The sequence below is a fragment of the Girardinichthys multiradiatus genome, chromosome 7 (genome assembly GCF_021462225.1).
Source record: "Girardinichthys multiradiatus isolate DD_20200921_A chromosome 7, DD_fGirMul_XY1, whole genome shotgun sequence".
In the NCBI taxonomy this organism is placed as follows: domain Eukaryota; kingdom Metazoa; phylum Chordata; class Actinopteri; order Cyprinodontiformes; family Goodeidae; genus Girardinichthys; species Girardinichthys multiradiatus.
The window spans coordinates 29,240,079-29,260,750 of NC_061800.1; the positions used below are offsets into that span (position 1 = coordinate 29,240,079).

Below are 20,672 nucleotides of genomic sequence, written 5' to 3' on the forward strand. Positions count from 1 at the left end.
CTTGCCAAAAAGTTAAATTTTTGTCTCATCTGTCTATAGGACATTCTCCCAGAAGCTTTGTGGTTTGTCAACATGTAGTTTGGCAAATTCCAGTCTGGCTTTTTTATGATTTCTTTTCAACAATGGTCTCCTTGGCCATCTCCCATTAAGTCCACTTTGACTCAAACAACATCGGATGGTGCGATCTGACACTGATGTTCCTTGAGCTTGAAGTTCACCTTTAATCTCTTTAGAAGTTTTTCTGGGCTCTTTTCTTACCGTTCGTATTATCCGTCTCCTTGTTTTGTCATCAATTTCCCTCCTGCGGCCATGTCCAGGGAGGTTGGCTACAGTCCCATAGATCTTACATTTCTGAATAATATGTGCAGCTGTAGTCACAGAAACATGAAGCTGCTTGGAGATGGTCTTATAACCTTTACCTTTAACATGCCTGTCTATAATTTTCTTTCTAATCTCCTGAGACGACTCTTTCCTTCGCTTCCTCTGGTCCATGTTGAGTGTGGTACAAACCATGTCACCAAACAGCACAGTGACTACCTGTAGCCCTATATATAGGCCCACTGACTGATTACAAGAATGTAGACACCTGTGATGCTAATTAACGGACACACCTTGATTTAACATCTCCCTTTGGTCACATTATTTTCAGGGGTACCATCATCTTTGTCCAGGCCTGTTTCATGAGTTTATTTTTTTTAATAATTCTGTTGAAGCATATTTGAAAAGCAATGTCTGACTTTCATTTGTTCATTTTCATAGAGTTTTTATTCATTATTACCTTTGTCAGATTCAAGTTATGTCTGTGACCATTGTGGGTTTTTCCTTTATTAACCAAGGGGTACCAACTATTTTGTCCACGTGTGTAGGTCCCTTTGTTGGAGTGACAATAAAACAATGATGGGAAAATACTTCCATAAAAAATGATTGACAAATATTTAAATTTAAGGATACATTATCAGATTTGTTCTGAGTTTAGACTGTGAACAAGTTAGCATTTCTGAAAGCCTCTACTATGTTTTTAAATTGTACTTTTAAAGACCTATAAATCTACTGGCTTTTCTTTCTAAGAACACATCGGAAGTCATTTGTATAAAATTGGTTTTAATTTAACAATTAAATATGACTGGCATTGACTGCAATAGAAGAGAAATGTGCTGCAGGTTCCTGTTTAGATGTAGTAAACTTGAATCTGACAGATGTTGGTTGATGTATTTAAACATCCAAAATGTGGGAGTTTTCAGTATTACTACATTTACTGAATAGAGGAATAAAAAATAATACTTTTCAGCATCTGACCTTCCAGCTAAGGTCAGATGCTGACTTTACCAAGCAATACCACGGTTTTAAAATGTCACTTCAAAACCGGTACCATGACAAGAGGTATATTCATGAAATGCCATAGAAAAGTTTTCTTTGCCTGTTTGGGATCCAAGTATTGCAGCAATGGCCCTCACCCTCCCGTTGCTGTGCACAGCCACTCAGCTGCCTGCAAGGAGGCTAAAATGCTTACCTCTTGTTTACAAAGACAATGTATGCCCTTTGCAAAGATTTTTGGCAACAGAAAATACAGAAAGGCATCGAGTAGAAACTCAAGGAGGGTTACCTGTCATTTTCAACAATTTAATAATGTTTTAAAGCTACAGTTGGAAGCTATGAGCCACAAGTTAAGGAGCCAACAACAGGTTCGACCAAAGCAAAAAGCACAACTAACTAAAAAGCTACTTAGAAGTCAAACAAAACCAAAATGACAACAATGAAATACTATTATGTTATAACTAATAGTCACCATGTATGAGTATACAGGTCCTTCTCAAAATATTAGCATATTGTGATAAAGTTCATTATTTTCCATAATGTCATGATGAAAATTTAACATTCATATATTTTAGATTCATTGCACACTAACTGAAATATTTCAGGTCTTTTATTGTCTTAATACGGATGATTTTGGCATACAGCTCATGAAAACCCAAAATTCCTATCTCACAAAATTAGCATATCATTAAAAGGGTCTCTAAACGAGCTATGAACCTAATCATCTGAATCAACGAGTTAACTCTAAACACCTGCAAAAGATTCCTGAGGCCTTTAAAACTCCCAGCCTGGTTCATCACTCAAAACCCCAATCATGGGTAAGACTGCTGACCTGACTGCTGTCCAGAAGGCCACTATTGACACCCTCAAGCAAGAGGGTAAGACACAGAAAGAAATTTCTGAACGAATAGGCTGTTCCCAGAGTGCTGTATCAAGGCACCTCAGTGGGAAGTCAGTGGGAAGGAAAAAGTGTGGCAGAAAACGCTGCACAACGAGAAGAGGTGACCGGACCCTGAGGAAGATTGTGGAGAAGGGCCGATTCCAGACCTTGGGGGACCTGCGGAAGCAGTGGACTGAGTCTGGATTAGAAACATTCAGAGCCACCGTGCACAGGTGTGTGCAGGAAATGGGCTACAGGTGCCGCATTCCCCAGGTCCAGCCACTTTTGAACCAGAAACAGCGGCAGAAGCGCCTGACCAGAGCTACAGAGAAGCAGCACTGGACTGTTGCTCAGTGGTCCAAAGTACTTTTTTCGGATGAAAGCAAATTCTGCATGTCATTCGGAAATCAAGGTGCCAGAGTCTGGAGGAAGACTGGGGAGAAGGAAATGCCAAAATGCCAGAAGTCCAGTGTCAAGTACCCACAGTCAGTGATGGTCTGGGGTGCCGTGTCAGCTGCTGGTGTTGGTCCACTGTGTTTTATCAAGGGCAGGGTCAATGCAGCTAACTATCAGGAGATTTTGGAGCACTTCATGTTTCCATCTGCTGAAAAGCTTTATGGAGATGAAGATTTCATTTTTCAGCACGACCTGGCACCTGCTCACAGTGCCAAAACCACTGGTAAATGGTTTACTGACCATGGTATCACTGTGCTCAATTGGCCTGCCAACTCTCCTGACCTGAACCCCATAGAGAATCTGAGGGATATTGTGAAGAGAACATTGAGAGACTCAAGACCCAACACTCTGGATGAGCTAAAGGCTGCTATCGAAGCATCCTGGGCCTCCATAAGACCTCAGCAGTGCCACAGGCTGATTGCCTCCATGCCACGCCGCATTGAAGCAGTCATTTCTGCCAAAGGATTCCTGACCAAGTATTGAGTGCAAAACTGTACATGATTATTTGAAGGTTGACGTTTTTTGTATTAAAAACACTTTTCTTTTATTGGTCGGATGAAATATGCTAATTTTGTGAGATAGGAATTTTGGGTTTTCATGAGCTGTATGCCAAAATCATCCGTATTAAGACAATAAAAGACCTGAAATATTTCAGTACATTATGGAAAATAATGAACTTTATCACAATATGCTAATATTTTGAGAAGGACCTGTACAGGCTTATGTTTTCCTACGGACCCACGTGTTGTCAAATTTAATCTTGGGAAAATAGCAGCTTTCAATAAGTGGCAAATTGATCGGCCTATCCCTGCTGAAAAGTGCAGGCAAGGAAAAAGGCAAAAACAAGCAAATGTTTGAGGTTCTGTAACAAACTTATAAAACCAATTTGTTCAAGGAATTCTGTGCAACTATCAAAAAGAAAATGAAAGATCAGAAAAGTTTGAATTCACAAGGTGAAACTGGCTTGGACAAACCTACTTCATAAAGATAAGCGTTATTTAAATCCAGTAATGTGGCAAACTACAACTCTGCTTGCACTGTATCACCGTAGCAGAAAAACATGACTCACTATTCTAAAATAACACCATAAAAGAGCAGATATCATAAACTAAAAGCTAAATGAATATGAACACAGACTCCTTGCAGAATGAAAATTTCCAGGAGAAGCAAAAAGGGAAGAAAGATCTAGGAGGAGCACACGATGGAGAGACTGAATTAGCAAACTTTGTGTTTTTGTGGTCTTGGCAATGGGGACATCCCAAAGGAGAGCTAATGACTGTAGTGGTATCTGGCAGGAGGACCAAGTTTCCCTGACCATATTTAAGTTGCTTTCAGTTCATAGCCACAAAGTCATAAGCAACATCTGCTGAGGTATCTTGCAATTATAGCATTATCAAAGTCTTTCCTCCCATTTATTTCCACTGTGCTGTATACTGCTCAGCAGATTTACCCAAAGTTTTGCCCTAGTTAAAAAAGCCAGTCTTGACTAATAAAACCCATTTTCACTGATGGGGTGAAAACTATATTTTTGGATTCTTACAATCATGCTTTAACAAAATAAACTGAAATAGAATATTACCAGTTTCTTTTGAAGAGCCTATTTAATAAAAATGTAAATAATAAGCAGACAGTGTATTGCTGTGCAAAAAGAGAGGTTAATATGGCTATGGATGCACCGAGAGATTAGCTGGTGACTAGAATCGGATGATTTTACTCGTTAACATCAACTGTGGCCTGTTAGTAGAAAACTAAAAATCCAATTTATTTTAGATCAGTGCTAAGCTAAGCACCAACAGATTGTCTTGACAATAACATTCTTTAGTGCGAAAGTTTTTACAGAGTGAGGGAAACTAATATTTTCCATATTACTGACATGCTTAAAAATGAAATAAGACTAAGCACAACAGGTTGAAAGAACCATCTAGAGAATGGAAATGTATTTTCTACAGAGACATATTGGCCAATCATTCAGGCTACCAAAATGGGTAGTGAGAGATCAGCAGATAACGGCAAGGCTGAAGATGCTAAAGACAAGCTTAAAATGACACCATTTATCATAGTTTTGAAATAATACTGAAATCCTGTTTAAGTTCGAAGCTGTGCAACACTGACTGCTCTCTCTCTATCACACACAGTGTGACAACACCTCTAGCCCTCAAATATATAATTAATGATCAATAACAACAGAAAGGCTGCTTAAGGTTTCTGTACAGTTACAATAAAATATGGAATGATTTAACAGTCTAATAGCAAATCACACTTTTTCTCTTAAGTATTAGGTTTTACAAAGCTAATATTTATTTCAAAAGAATGCTATCTAAGAAAATATTTTGGGATTATGGTGCCAATTAATTAAAAACCAAAAAGTCAATACTGGGCTATAATCCGTTTTGAAAAGCGATAAACGCAATATGGTACTATATTTTTTGGTTGTTTTTTATTGGTACTGATACTTTTAACCCATAACCTGAAGAATTATTATGTTGTCATTGATTTTCAGCGATTCAGAGAGACAGCTCTATTACATTATGCTATTTTAGAAAAACCATTGTTTGTTTTATTAATAAAAGCTTTTTATTGTTAAGACCATTCAATTTTGAGTTCATACAAAAAGTACAAAAAAAAAGTGTTTTGTTTATGGCCTGCACGTGTATAGCGCTTTATCAAGTCCCCAGAGACCCCAAAGATCTTTACATTACAATCAGTCATTCACCCATTCATGCACTGACAGTGGCAAGCTGCACTGTAGCCAGAGCTGCCCTGGAGCAGACTGACAGAAGTGAGGCTGCCATACAATCGGCTCCACCGAGTCCTCTGACCACCATCAGTAGGCAAAGTAGGTGAAGTGTCTTGCCCAAGGGCACAACGACTGAGACAGACAGAGCATGGGTTTGAACCGGCAGCCTACCGTTTACAGGACGAACTCCTACCACCTGAGCAACAGTTATTTTAGCTAAAATTGATACCAGCCGGACAGAGCAGTATGATATCAGTGAGCGGTGCATCTCTAAACATGGTCTTCTTATCACACCGTTTGTCTTAATATTGTCATTTGTAACAGGAAGATGCTAAAGCTGGATGACAGGCAAAAACGAAAATTAAAAACTACCTCAGTTTCACCGAGTTTAACTTGGAATTTAAATTAAAGTTAAAAAAGAGAAGAAATGCCTGGTCCATATAGGAACAATAGGGAACACTGGCCGCTGAAACTCTGTGACCTCTCATCTGTCTGAAGTGCCCTGAACAAGAGAGAGGGGTGAACAGATTTAATTGTCTCGGCATGTGAAAAAGACAAGGAGCTGCTATGGCCTGATTGATGGGGGCCAACTGGGAAAAGTGACACTGGGAATAAAAGGAGCTGTATCCCGCCATAAAACACTCAACCCTCCCAGATTTCAAATGCACAAATTAACTTGCGTTTAAGTGTAAATGTGCGTTTGTGTGTCTGGATAACAAGGGAGCTGTGTTGCATCAATATGTGCAAGACAGGTTTCAACAGCCTCAGGTAAAGTTATACCTGAACGCCTCTATTAGTTGTTTCTTTCTCTGTAGAATGGTCAAAAGCAGTGGAGGTGCTGTGGTGGAGTGCGTGAAGCAACTCAGACTCTTTCCCCTGTAATTTCAATGCTGACTGAGTCAAACAAAACCAACAAAGACAGCAGAGCTATGAGACATGCATCTACAACCCGAACTGCTGAATCAGGCTGTGGAAACCACCACTGAGGTGATGAAGCAGGTCGAAGCTGGTGATGCAGTATAAACACAAACAGTCACCCTGCCATGCCAAGACGGATCATTGGAAGAGGCAAATTACATGCACAAGAGACTAGTCTACAATGTGGAGCTAAGGGTGATGCATAGTTAGTCACAGTGGAAGGCTAGCATACGAATTGTCAAGGAAAACCATCTGTTATGACATAATAAGAGTGTACCTTAAGTCAAATTATAGCTAAAAGATGGAAGGTATACTAATCTCATCTGAGTGGGAGAGGATTAGCGATGGCTGCAGGAGTGTGCAGCTGATGACATGTTGCATGTGTGCAGTTCATTTTCCAGACTGTTCAAACCTTTACACCTAGAACCTTTAATTTCAAATTTTATTTTTAAGTTGAAGTATATTTTAAAAGGCCAAGCAACAGCAGAAGTGAGATTTGCAGGTTAGAAACTAGAAGCATATCTGGTAGGTCACCAATGGCACTGGGTCAACCATGTTTACTTTAGGTGTAACGATATGTGGAAGGTGCACAATAAATTTTAAAGTGTGCAAGGATATGGATTTAGGTCATCAGACAAAACAATTTTTATTTATTTCTGAGGGTTAAAAACAGAAATGCACCAATCAGAATTTTGAGACAAATCTTCTGCTTTTTGTAAAGCTTTGACCCGACTTTAGATGACTGATTTCTCTAAAGAAGTACATCAGGAGATGTAGGAACAGAATTCATGCACCTTCATTTATTGTTCATACATTTCTGGTTTTCATTGATCCAAAAACAGTGCTAGTTTGCAATAAAGGTGTATATTGATTAGTTTAAATACATTTATAAATATCCACATTTAATCCACTAAAGTACTTTTATCAACTCATTTTTCATCTTTGGTGGGTTATACAGGTCCTTCTCAAAATATTAGCATATTGTGATAAAGTTCATTATTTTCCATAATGTAATGATGAAAATTTAACATTCATATATTTTAGATTCATTGCACACTAACTGAAATATGTCAGGTCTTTTATTGTCTTAATATGGATGATTTTGGCATACAGCTCATGAAAACCCAAAATTCCTATCTCACAAAATTAGCATATCATTAAAAGGGTCTCTAAACGAGCTATGAACCTAATCATCTGAATCAACGAGTTAACTCTAAACACCTGCAAAATATTCCTGAGGCCTTTAAAACTCCCAGCCTGGTTCATCACTCAAAACCCCAATCATGGGTAAGACTGCCGACCTGACTGCTGTCCAGAAGGCCACTATTGACACCCTCAAGCAAGAGGGTAAGACACAGAAAGACATTTCTGAACGAATAGGCTGTTCCCAGAGTGCTGTATCAAGGCACCTCAGTGGGAAGTCTGTGGGAAGGAAAAAGTGTGGCAGAAAACGCTGCACAACGAGAAGAGGTGACCGGACCCTGAGGAAGATTGTGGAGAAGGGCCGATTCCAGACCTTGGGGGACCTGCGGAAGCAGTGGACTGAGTCTGGAGTAGAAACATCCAGAGCCACCGTGCACAGGCGTGTGCAGGAAATGGGCTACAGGTGCCGCATTCCCCAGGTCAAGCCACTTTTGAACCAGAAACAGCGGCAGAAGCGCCTGACCTGGGCTACAGAGAAGCAGCACTGGACTGTTGCTCAGTGGTCCAAAGTACTTTTTTCAGATGAAAGCAAATTCTGCATGTCATTTGGAAATCAAGGTGCCAGAGTCTGGAGGAAGACTGGGGAGAAGGAAATGCCAAAATGCCAGAAGTCCAGTGTCAAGTACCCACAGTCAGTGATGGTCTGGGGTGCCGTGTCAGCTGCTGGTGTTGGTCCACTGTGTTTTATCAAGGGCAGGGTCAATGCAGCTAGCTATCAGGAGATTTTGGAGCACTTCATGCTTCCATCTGCTGAAAAGCTTTATGGAGATGAAGATTTCATTTTTCAGCACGACCTGGCACCTGCTCACAGTGCCAAAACCACTGGTAAATGGTTTACTGACCATGGTATCACTGTGCTCAATTGGCCTGCCAACTCTCCTGACCTGAACCCCATAGAGAATCTGTGGGATATTGTGAAGAGAACGTTGAGAGACTCAAGACCCAACACTCTGGATGTTGGCGTTTAGTTTATCATAAAGCTTTACTGTACTGTTTGTTTCAATATAGTTAGTGATATAGTTAGTGATAGTATGGTGTTTATTATTTATATGATGGCTGATCAGCCATCATATAAACCCTTGTGTGTCATTTCCTTGTTAGGTCTATTATGCTTTGTTTGTGCAGTCAGTAGGTTTGTTAAAAATTTTTTGTCTGAGTTCACTTTTGTTTCTTTGACCTCTTTTATGACCTCATATTCATTTTGTGTAAAAATAACTTTTTGGTTAAAATAAAAAAAAAAAAACATTTTTCTGGTCATTCCTGTGACGCTTCCGGCTTTTCAACTTGCTCCATCACACAAGCTGAAAATCAGTGGATTCCAGCAAAGAGAAACTTGAGGCTAAAAGAATACCAATCTACTGATAACACTAAGGCAAATTATCCTAGATTAGAAAGCCGTTTCCATTCTTTAATGGGTTTTAGAAATATCCGCATTCCGTATTAGTTACCAACAAAGAATTATCAAAAAAAAACCTACCAAAATGTAACTCAAAGTGATTATTTACAGACTTACAGATCAACTAAAAGTGAAATTTTAACTAAAAAAAACAACAAAACAAAAATTAAAAGACCAGAATCTGCGATCCAAGCCTATTATTACTATTTAAAAGTGACCAAGGGGTGAAAACCTAAAAAATAAATGTCTGTCTGTACAGCATGGGTTGCTTTAATATAATATTTTTGTTTTAATTTTTCTCCTACTCCATTTTATTGTTTTGGTTTGTCTGTCTAGTGTACGCTTTAGTTTGTTTTATATTATATTTTTCTTGGATGTCCGTGTAAAAACCTCAGAGTTATTCAGAAATAAAGATATAAAACAGACATACACATACCTGAATCCTTCTTGCTCCCTTTGCCTCCATCTCTATTCTTCTTCAGCACTGACTTGAACATGGCAAGCTTCCTGGAATCCTCTCTTTAAAGGACCCTGATGGAAACGTTCATACAGTCAGTTCCTTACATGCAGAGCTACAGCTGTAACACATCTATTGTTCCTGAAGGAAAACTGAGGAAACTGTCCTGCAACACAACCAGTTTCATTGTTAAAGCGTTATTGTCCATGTACCTGCAAATAGGAAAGCCATTTTATGCAGGATGTTTATCCAAAACAACCTCTGCAAGTTAAAGTCTGTTCTTCAAAACTCTAAAGAAGTGTATATGTTGAGTTTTCCCACCACACTTCCAAACCTGCTGGTCCTTACTGGAGGGAAGCATGGAAAGAATGCTCTAATATTTAAACAGAAAAGGACAAGTTCTGCTATCTTGTTCTGCAGGGAAATACTTGGTCGAATGCCTTGAATTCCACACGTAATTGATGTTATGTGCCTGAGCTACAGGGTTTTAATTAATATCTATGGCTCTTCAAGGCTGTTGTGGCTTTGGAGTCCTCAGAGTTAAATGCTAAGAAATAAACTCAAGGTCTAGTCTGAATGTGCTTGTTTACATTGGAACTATACTTAGTCCTATGTTGTTGCACCATGGTAAAAACATCCCTAATGCAGCAGCAGCAGCTCAAACAGTTAATTGCAGGGGATTTCGTTTTTGATTCTAAGCCTTTAAAAAAACGTTTTATGGCCATCTGCAGTTTACCGCAATATATTAATAACAGCAGAGACATTTTTCCACTGAAAAGACAGTTGTCCACTGTTTTTAACCAAATAAGGACACTGTCTGCAAACAACACACAGTTCTGAACCAGAAGCCAGTCTCTACATATATCAGTGTTCCTACTGCTGCTGAGGGGAAGCTATCGATTTGCCCTTTTTCATCCATGATGGTGTTAGATGAAACTCTGAAGCAAGGCCTCCCCGTGACTGGTTCCTGGAGGGGCGAGGGGGTGTATGGCAAGCCTTTAAATCATTTCAACTAATCCGTGACTGGTCAATCAATAAACTTTTCATTGGGTTTTCATCTCCATAGACAGACTTTTGATCAATGCTGAAGAAATATACTCAACTTTAGTTTTAATTTGAACATTTTAAGGCTCGACTCGTTTGGTTAGGTGTGTTTGAGAATGCTTGAATAGCTGAATCTGGATCTTAATTACTTATATCCAGAGTAAAACTGAAAACACTAGATAAAAATCAATCTTTCCATTTTAACTTGATCAGCTCTATTTGATAATCAGGTGAAATGCTGAATTTTCTGATACTTTCCCTATTCATTAAATGCATCAAAAACCAAGAACTCCCTTCAGCCAATTAACACATCAAGCATTTCTTTTAATCTTTTCTTTTTAAAGCAAAAAAAGTGCTTTGACATATAAATAGAGATTAATCTTATAATTCCTTCAATTTCAGGATTTAAAATGACTGCCTCCATCCATGAAAGTTTGGAAAAGGACGGTTAGAATTCAAGAATGATGGGAATCTATATCAACCCGAAAAATGCTAAGCGGAATAACTTTCAGCTCTAAAAATGACCAGAGATGCACAGAGAAATATGCTTCATGTTTTTAGATTAGAAGGCCCTGACTGGTGACCGGTAGGTGGCAAATTTACAAATCAAACATTTTAATGATCAGTGAACACACCACACCTCAGCGCTATCAGGTCACAGTTAGCAAAACAGTCTGTAAGTTGCTACCTCAGGAAGCAAACAACATTTTCAATAACGAAGTCAGCAAAAGTACATAATGTGTTAGAAGAAGGGCTACACAATATATCAAATTCCAACTGTAATCACAGTATCAGTGACTGCTTGGATAAAATATTTGATAAGATTTAGCATTTCAAGTTTCATGCATTTAAGCTCTGCATAGCTATACTATATTTGGCCACTTCTAACTTCCCTTAATGCCTAAACCAGGAGTATTTCTTCAGTGGCTGGGATGCTAGATCTCATTGGAAGTAGTGGGGAAATTATGTAATAGTAAAGAGAGAAAAGTGTCTTGAAAATGAGGGTTATTCACAACTGATATCATTAATACAATTTTTAGCAATAATATCATAATTATTTTCAGTTACATGTGCAGTTAGAAGCTATTTAAAAAGGAACCTATTTTCTACGGCATGTTGAGACATGCCTGAGGTTCAATCATTACCTACTGAGAAAGTGAGACTGGAGCAGTTGGCAGGGGAATACACCGGCAGCTGTTTACAGTTAGTAAAGCTAACCCCTCTAATCATGCTAGTTGTTGATATCAGATGCTAAAACCCATTAAAATTGATACTCAGTAACAATGTTGTCTGTTTTAAAATGGTAAAACCCTTTTTTGCAGTGATCGCTCTCTGTTACAGACACACAGTGTGACGTCACCTTTGCTTCTAGTTCTTGAAGAGAAATTCATATTGCCAAAAATCAGTATGGGCAGGTTAAAGTTTTAAAAATCTTTGAAAAAGAAATACACTGCTTCGTACGCTTCTGAAAAAACATTAAGGGTGTCTATTTTAATGTAATATTAGAAAATGTAAACAACTGTGCCTTTCTGTATTCCAACAAACTAGTGCAGTACACTGGCTACTTGATCAAATAATTGCATGATGTGTGGGAGCATGCTGTTCATCTCCACAGTAACAATAAATAACACCCAAGATAAACCAAAGGAAATGAGATACGCCCTATTAAAACCCAAAACACCAAAATGACTAATTCTTTCCATACCCTCTTCCCTTTCAAAGCCACCGGAAACAGACTCACACACACATATACAACTGCGAAAATTAGACACTAATAAAAACAGCCATCATCTACAGCACCATCCTTTTCTATTTTCAGTTAAGCCGCTGTCAGGCATTAGTTCGACCTATTTAACGATGACATGAAGATCAGCACATACATTGAACAACACTGTTTAATTGGAAACATAGCTGTGACCTTTCGGAAAAAGTCTCCTTAGAGAAGAGCCGTGGACTGTATGGTATGCAGGATGATGGGATCAAGATTCCTCAAGCTCAGGTCCATCCAAGTGCATTTAAGTTGGGTTCAGATACATGCAAGGACCCCTTAGAAGGGGCCTCTAAATATTACAACACAGCAGTGAACGCTTCACAGAGGCACACAGGTTTTGCAGACATACGCTGTTTGAACAGACATAATAGACTAAACATTCACACCTGCTAATAGAAACAGCAGAAAACCGTGGTCACTTTGCCCTCTTTGGTTATTTAAAAAGAAACAACACTGTAGCCGTCCAACGTCTTTAGGGAACTTGTGGCATTTTCATCCAAACATATTTCAGCAGGGAGACGGTTACTTTGAAAACGCCTAAGGTAACAATAAAGTGCAATGTTAAGACAGGTTCCTTTCAGGAAAGAGAAATTGAAGTCTCCGTTGGTTCAAATGGTGCCGCAGGTTATCAACGTACGTGTTTTCTAGGTCAATCCTCATGTGATACAGTTCAAACTCAAATGGATAAGAAGAAAAGATCCTCACCTGCACAATGTTGACATGACATGGGGTTAATGGGGCCATGTGGCTACTCAAGTTATCTAAAAAGCTATATATACACAGGGAAAATGGGGTTGTTGGTCCAGAATGCCACTGTTAAGGAACCATTTTACCTCCACGGGACACTGGTGAGTAATAGTGAACTTTGTCCTGCATTAAGCGGCACACAATAATGAAAGCACTCCAATCAAAACCACTCCTCTCCAAGTATGAAAGCAAACAGCCATTTCCCACTTTAAGCGTTCTCTTTCCTGTTGAAATGTAATGCCAGCTGTCTTCATCAACCAGTTTCACATGAATAATCATGCTCAGATTTCAATACGGTTGGCATGGCAACGTGGAAACTCTCAAACTGAGCAGACCTTCGAAACGCTTTGATAAACGCTGTCGAGAAGCAGAACATTTAAACTCTCATGTGAACTCCATCATTATCTGTTCTCCTGTTGTCCGTTCAAAGAGGGCAGGAAACAGACCCGGCCTGGTCCGTGGGTTCAAGTGCTTCAAAACAATGGCAAAAAAAAAGCAAACCTTTCAAACAGGAAGTGCAGGGAGTAGATATGAAGGAGAGCACAGTCCGAGTGTCAGCCACTGTAAACAAAATGTTATTATTCACACCAGAGCTGAAGGAAAAATACAAAAGAAGTGATATTTATACAGAACAACTGTACTGGTTTGATTCAAGCTTTTCCTGCATTCATGCCAGCTAACCGAGGCATTGGCCTTGCCAGGAGATAAATATATAACCTTAGACAAACCTCTTGTTATTCAACTGTTATTTTTGTGTTGAATGGTTTTTCAGTTGCCTACAACTTTTGCAACAATTACAATGAAATACTGAATTTATTTTCTGGATATTTGTTTAAAACCTTTCTTCATTAAAAAAATATTTTAAAATGCAGTCTTGGAAATAGTATTGAAGTACTTTTCTTACTATTTAAATGTTAAAGAGCTTAATCTATGGAGATAACAAAGTCAGGGTTTTAGAGTAGCCATCACAAAGCCCTGATCTCAGTCCCATAAACATATTTGTTGGGAGAGCTGAAAAGGTGTGTGTGAGGAAGAAGACCTACAAACCTGACTCGATTACACCAGCTCTGTCGGGAGGAATGGGCCAATTTCCAGCAAACTATTGTGAGAAGCTTGTGGAAAGACACCCAAACCTTTGATCTAAATCATGCAGCTTTGAAGTAATTTTAAAGATAATTTATGAATTGAAAAAAAAAATGTTGATATTTTGATTTACCAACATTTTAGGGTTAGGGTTTCATGTTAGGGTTAATATGAAATTAACAACAAATCACATGTGGGCGTGGCGCTGGTGGTGTAGGGGTTTAGCGCGCAACTATGTGCAGAGGCCATAGTCCTCGATGCGGCTGTCCCGGGTTTGAATCCCAGACCCAGCGACCTTTGCCGAATGTCTCTCCCTCTCTTTGCCCTCTTTCCTGTCTACCTACTGTTGAAATAAATAAATAAATAAATAAAGGCCTCTAGTGCCGCAAAAAAAAAATTTTTTTAAAGAAATCGCATCTAATAAATTATAGAAAGAGACTCCGATCAGGGTGCAATTTTTCTTGCTTTTTAAATTGCTTAGTCAATTGAGTTAGCAGGAGAAAAAAGACATTTTGAAGCTACGGTTGCCCTTTAGAGGACCCTTAGTCTTAATCCTTCCTGATGCAGAGGATGAACAATGATATTCAGCAAAACTCCTCTGGTGAATACAACCTGTCATCTAACAACTGCTGACTGAAATCTGTCCATGTCTCCATATTCAAATTCATCGGAAAAAAACTACAATTCTTCAATGATGTAAAATTTAACAAACTCCATTTTTAAATCAACTTAAAATGAACAAAATTACCAAATTTATATTCCTTTTTTTGTTGAACCTTGACTGGTTCTCCTGAAATCTCATAAAGGTGTTAATATTTAATAGGATTTCCTCAAACCAACAACATATTGCCACTGATGCGACATAACTGTTAACTACAGAGATTATTGTGCATTTCTGCATCTTTCTCACCCCTAAGGCGGTAATAAAAAGCTGCCTCAGCAGTAACAGTGTCTAAACCTCTTCATCTCCAATGTGTAGCTCTAAAAAATTTAAGACAGAGCAATCATGGCTCCAAATAATATAGCTACACCCTTAGTGCTGTAAAAATGACTAAATTGGAAACAGACCATTACATAATAATCTAGATAGACAAATGACTAAAACATTTATGAATTAAATAAACTGTTTGTTTGCTCTCTTCTCTCACTGTCTTTAAAAATCAAACAATTAACTAAATGCTATCCCCTGAAGAGAACTGCTGCCATTTTCATTTACCATTGCAACAGACTGATCTCAATTACACTATTGCTGATTTGCTGTGCAATAAAGAGTTAATGAACCTCTGGAGTGAAAAGAAAATGAAGATGGACCACTCGAACCTCAATTAATTTTGAAATCATGAAGAAAACAAACATTATGTGGGAAAATAGAAGCAACATTTAAGATGTCAACCTGCTTGGGTACAAATTGGTCTTCCAAACGTTAATCTACTTCTGTCAGGAGGAACTAGATAAAAATCCAGCAAACTACTGTGAGAAGCTTGTGGAAAGATACCCAAACATTTGACCTAAATCAGACAGCTTAAAGGCAATTTTCAAAAGGTAATTTATAAATTGAAAAACATATATATATATTTTTGACTTACCAACGTTTTAACAGCTGCGTTTATTTAATATAAAACATTGAATTCCAATAAACATCTAACTTGAGGCACAACTAGTCCTAACACAAAATTAAAAAGGATCCACGTCTAATAAATTACACAAAGAGACTAGCAACTCTGATATTTGACCAAGGGTAAAACATTAACAGGAGTGTTTTAAAGTTTAAAAGGAGGTTCCTGCAAAACACCATTACTGATATCACAGTTGTTTTAGTGAGGACGTTCTTCATTCATCTGAAATATAGGGACAGAAATAAGGCAAAATGAGAAAAGAATAAACAAAATGAGTTGGTCTGGATTTAGGTCCTTCAACATGGCTTTAAAACAAAAACCCTTTTCCAACCATTATTCTCACTAATCAATTTAAATATAAGGTTGTATTCTTTCTTTATCACTTAAGACACAATCAGAATCTATGTTAAGAATTCAAAGTTTATGTAAATGTTTTGGCCAACAGACAAATGAGGTACAACTAGCAATGAAAACGTGATGGTTTTATGACAAACTAAGTTATTGCAAATAGTTAACTGATAGGACAAGCTATCAAATCCAAATGAGATCTGTTTCATTGTTACATCAAGAATATATCCAGCTGAGGACAACCATCTTGTATGGAGGCTTTCTTTGTTGATGACTGATTTATTAGGAGCTCAGTGGCTCTTCTTAATTGCCTTCTTCCCACATGCAGAGATTAAGACCAGGAGAGCATTAAAGGAAGCAGAAAAAACACACATTGCACAACAGCGACATGTGGAGATGGTAAAATCAAAAAGGACATGTTCAGTTTTTAAGAACGTTTATCTGTGACAGCCTTGCTGAGAGCTGACACATATGTACTGCAGTTTGTGTGCTGCACCCCTACAAAGGAAGCAAACACATACGAAGATGTTTTTTTAGACCTTAACGGGGGCAGGATTGTGTAAATCAAGAAGAAAAAAAGCATGAAGAAGAAAGTCCGTCTCATCGAGATTTCTGTTGCTACTTTGGTTTTCAAATGTAGTTGTCCATCTGCACCTCTTCACTGCTCCACGAAGCCGCACGAGATATTTTTCAAAGTCTTTCATCTTTGCATTTGTGTTTTTACGTTTTTTTTCCCTTCTGATACTCAAATGCGCAGCTCTTACGTTGCATTGTCTCTTCCTGCTTTTGGTATGCTGGCCCAGCAAGCATTCACACTGCAAGCAAACTGCTCCAGGGTCCAGATAAACCATCCCGAGACCGGCATTTGTAACAGGGTAAGGTTCTCTGATCAATTTCATGGTCTGGGATGGGTTCAGACCGGCATGATCTGCTCTGGAAACCGGACTCTGGCACAGTACAAAGCATTCCAATGGTTTGGTGTAAAAGCACTGTTAACCCATCCCATAGAATAATGTTCTATCTCTATGATGAATTGCATTTAAAAACTAAAATATGTTAGTACACAACACAGGAATGGGCCGGCTACTGGTATCAAGGTTTTTAAAAGAGACTGGTCGCAAACACCTTCTATCATTCCATTTTAAAGCCTAAAGCCTTTTTTTAATGAGATGCAGAGGAAAAGCTGAAGCGATCATGTTTTCTCTGCTTGTACAATACATAGAGTGGGGCTGCCCGTCCCCCACCCGTTGCTGTGCACAGCCAGACAGCTGGTTAAAAGAAGGGCCCCAAACCTTTCTGCTCCTTTACTTGTAGTATTGTGGTATTTACAATACAGTTTTGCTTAAGTGTGTAATAACTGAACGTTTAATCATCATTACAAATAATTGTTTCCTTTCTGTCATCTGAAGCAATTGCATCGTGCTATAAATTCTGGTTTTTAATCTTCACGTTAATACCACACTTTTTACTCGAGGTCATCCTACCCAAAGAATCTCATGCCAGCCTAAGCCCAGTGTGACATCAAGGCATTCTGGTGTTCTGTAATGGTTTAACATGGGGGTGATCGGTTCACTTCAATAGCATAACAATGGCTTCTGTAAGACTTTAATACAATCACATAATACCACTTTTTTTTAAAGAGGGCTTGTTTATGATCCCCCCAAAGCTTTGAAAGTGCAAATACGTCCTTGAAGTTCAACCTATTTTGTAAGCAGAAGAACCAGCGGTATGATATAGGGAGAAGAGATATGAATCACAAATTCTGGCAGATTTTTCCCCAAAAAAAAGTCAGATGAAAAACAAGGTGATTTCTAAAATTTGGCTTTGAGGCAAACTTAAAGAATATGTCCAAAAGTGCCAAGATTAATAATATGATCACTGTTTCAACTGCTTTATTCTTTTTCCCCATTTGAGTTTGAATGCCTTCGTGCTCGATGGAAAACTGCAGAACGCGCAAAGAGTTTCAAAGCGTTACCCTGAAACCAAAGCAAACCGAGATAAAAGTAGCATAATTCGTTTAAAGCAGATTAGAGGTGATGCAACATAATGTGTTCCACAGTAACACTCTCCATCTGTACCCATGCAACAATAAACTACCATGCAACCACATGGCAGGAACAAATATGTTCCCCTCATCTCCAGCAGAAATCCACATCACAGCATTCCAGATTTAAAGAAACTATCTTTTTAAATCTGGATTTCCTGTTGGGGGGAAAAAACTGTCAGGCTGCTTTTGAAGGACAAAAATCATTCAGCATAATATCAGTATGTTCTTCCTGTCCAGTCACTGGTTTCAGTAAGTGTCCCTCGTCAGCCATCACAATGCAGCTCTGACACCAGCATTCTTTATTCGCCTGTTGGCTTTGGACCATGGGAATCCGGCTCTCCTGAGATCACCCCCGCCCCGCCCCGCCCACCCCCCGCTCTGTGATGCAAACATCTTCCAACAGACAACTGGGACAGCTCAGGCTTTGGCACCAAGCCATTTAAATCCCATCTGACGGTTTCATCATCTGTGTAAAATTAGATGAAATTAATACTGGAAGGGTAACACTGAGATCGACCACGTGATCACACCGCAATGAATGGTTCTCAGAAACAATGTCTTTCCCACCTGTTGGGTTTCTAATGAAAAACATGCTCTGTCAAGATACAACCCCAGGAGGTTGTGCAGACACAAAAAGTGTAATAAATCTCATCAGGGAGGATGTTGAATCGCTGAATTTATGAGCTAAAATTAAAGTAAGCTTCTTTCTGACATTTTCTTTAAACGCACAAACACACCTTTGATTTTTGAAGCACCAGACAGAGTTCCACTCCTTCTCTGACGACAAGCAGAGAAGGTTGTCGTCAGACAAATGTAATGTTTTATTTTATTTGTCAGGAAATTAGACTCTTTTAAATGAAATTGTTTGCTTTGATTAGGGATGGCCTCTTCAGGCTTCTGGCCAATGGCAATTTTGGTTGTTTTTTGCAGTTTCTGTCTGATATCTGTCTATAATACATAGAAATTCCTGTGTGTAACCTATCAGATGTACAAAACATGGTTTGTAAAATAAAATAAAAAAAACGTGCTGCAGGTTCGTTTGTGAATCCAACAGAAAAACAAGTGTTAACAAATTGATCCCCATTTAAGTGTTAAATAACATCTTAATAGTTGATTCAGTTGTAGAATGTAAACAGTAAAAAGTTAACATAGAAAACATAAACTTTTTTTATCATTACCAGTATTTGACCATCAAATCCAGGTCAAGTGAAAATTGACTGATTTCAATCACTGGTCAACTGATTGGTGGATCCCTCCTTTCTTACAAAAACAAACTGTGCTTACATACCCATATAAGTTGCTTGATAAGTCAGAGATCTGCCCCTGTATGAACCAGAGCACAGTGTTTCTTGTTATGACTAAGCCATAGTCAAAACCAGCAAAACCTATGATGCGCCCCTAGAACCATAACATTTAGGAGGCTGGATGTGCACTCGATTAAAACACTATTAAATCAGCATTTTGAAGGAGGTCTACTCTTTTTAGACCTTCAACATTTAGTTTGGTATGCTCCTGACTGTTGAAGTGAGAGTGAACACCACAGTCACATCCAAACGGCTATCTGAGGCCTTCAGAAAGAAGGCTGGAGCAGCTTTGAAATATGGTAAAGGATTTTAAAGAGGTCTCTAAAGAATTTCAAATAGGCTATTCCACCGAACAAAAGTGGAGGACGTCCAAAACAATACCCAAAATGTCAAGGTCAGGCCGTCCAAGCAAGTTCACCTTAGAAGCAGACTGCTAAAAAAAAAAAAAAAAAAGTATCTAAAAATGTCACCTACAGAGACTACAGGTTCAACTCTCATGTGAGTAGGAAACCTCTGTTCTAAAACATTAAGGTCAGACAAGATTTCCAGAGAGGACGTAGAAAAAAAAACAAGACTTCTAGAAGTCTTTGAAAGTCGAGTCTAAAATGTAATTATTTGGACAACGCAACAGAGGACTTTTTAGGTATAAATAAAGCTCTCCAGAAAAATAACCTTATACCAACTGTGAAACATGGATGTTGATATTAAGATTCAGAAAGTGTTATCATTCCTTGAGGGCAATTTGTACGGTGGAATAGCCTATTTGAAATTCTTAATTTAACTTTATGTTCTCTCTCTTTTCTCTTCCTAGAAGCTACACCTGGCCTGACTCTGTGTCTACCTGTGACACCTTTCTGGAGAGGGGCATCGTTCAAGCTTCTGCTGGCAACAACTTAATGCTCACCTTCTACGATGATCCACATAGCCCTGTCTTTCAGTGTTTAACCCTTTCTCTCTCCTAGACATGGAAATTGACTGAGCTTCTACTGTGACTAACCCTATGTGCTCTCTTTCAGACTCTAACCTTGAAAACTGGCTCAGAGTTTATCTGTTCTTTCTTTCTAGATGAAACGACTAAAGGAGCTACATCCATTAACATTTACTTTTCCTTCCCATAGAAAGTACTCCTGGATCAGTGCTTCTTTGTTCTTTTTGTGTCTCTGCTCTGTTCTCTCAAACCCCCAGTCGGTCGTGGCAGATGGCCGCTCACACTGAGCCTGGTTCTGCTGGAGGTTTCTTCCTGTTAAAAGGGAGTTTTTCCTCTCCACTGTCGCTACATGCATGCTCAGTATGAGGGATTGCTGCAAAGTCAACGCCAGTGACTGTCCACTGTCTCTACATGCTCATCCAG

The 20,672-nt window shown here is 38.7% G+C and overlaps 1 protein-coding gene across 4 annotated transcripts in view; it reads right to left on the minus strand.

Moving 5' to 3' along the window:
- tanc1b (tetratricopeptide repeat, ankyrin repeat and coiled-coil containing 1b) overlaps positions 1 to 20,672 on the minus strand; it is a 136,675-nt gene that overhangs the window by 114,650 nt on the left and 1,353 nt on the right. For all 4 annotated transcript variants that reach the window (XM_047370296.1, XM_047370298.1, XM_047370299.1 and 1 more), the window contains exon 2: positions 9,341 to 9,435. In XM_047370296.1, the coding sequence (XP_047226252.1) occupies positions 9,341 to 9,401 (61 nt within the window). In that variant the 5' untranslated portion in view covers positions 9,402 to 9,435. The remainder of the gene's footprint in view (positions 1 to 9,340; positions 9,436 to 20,672) is intronic.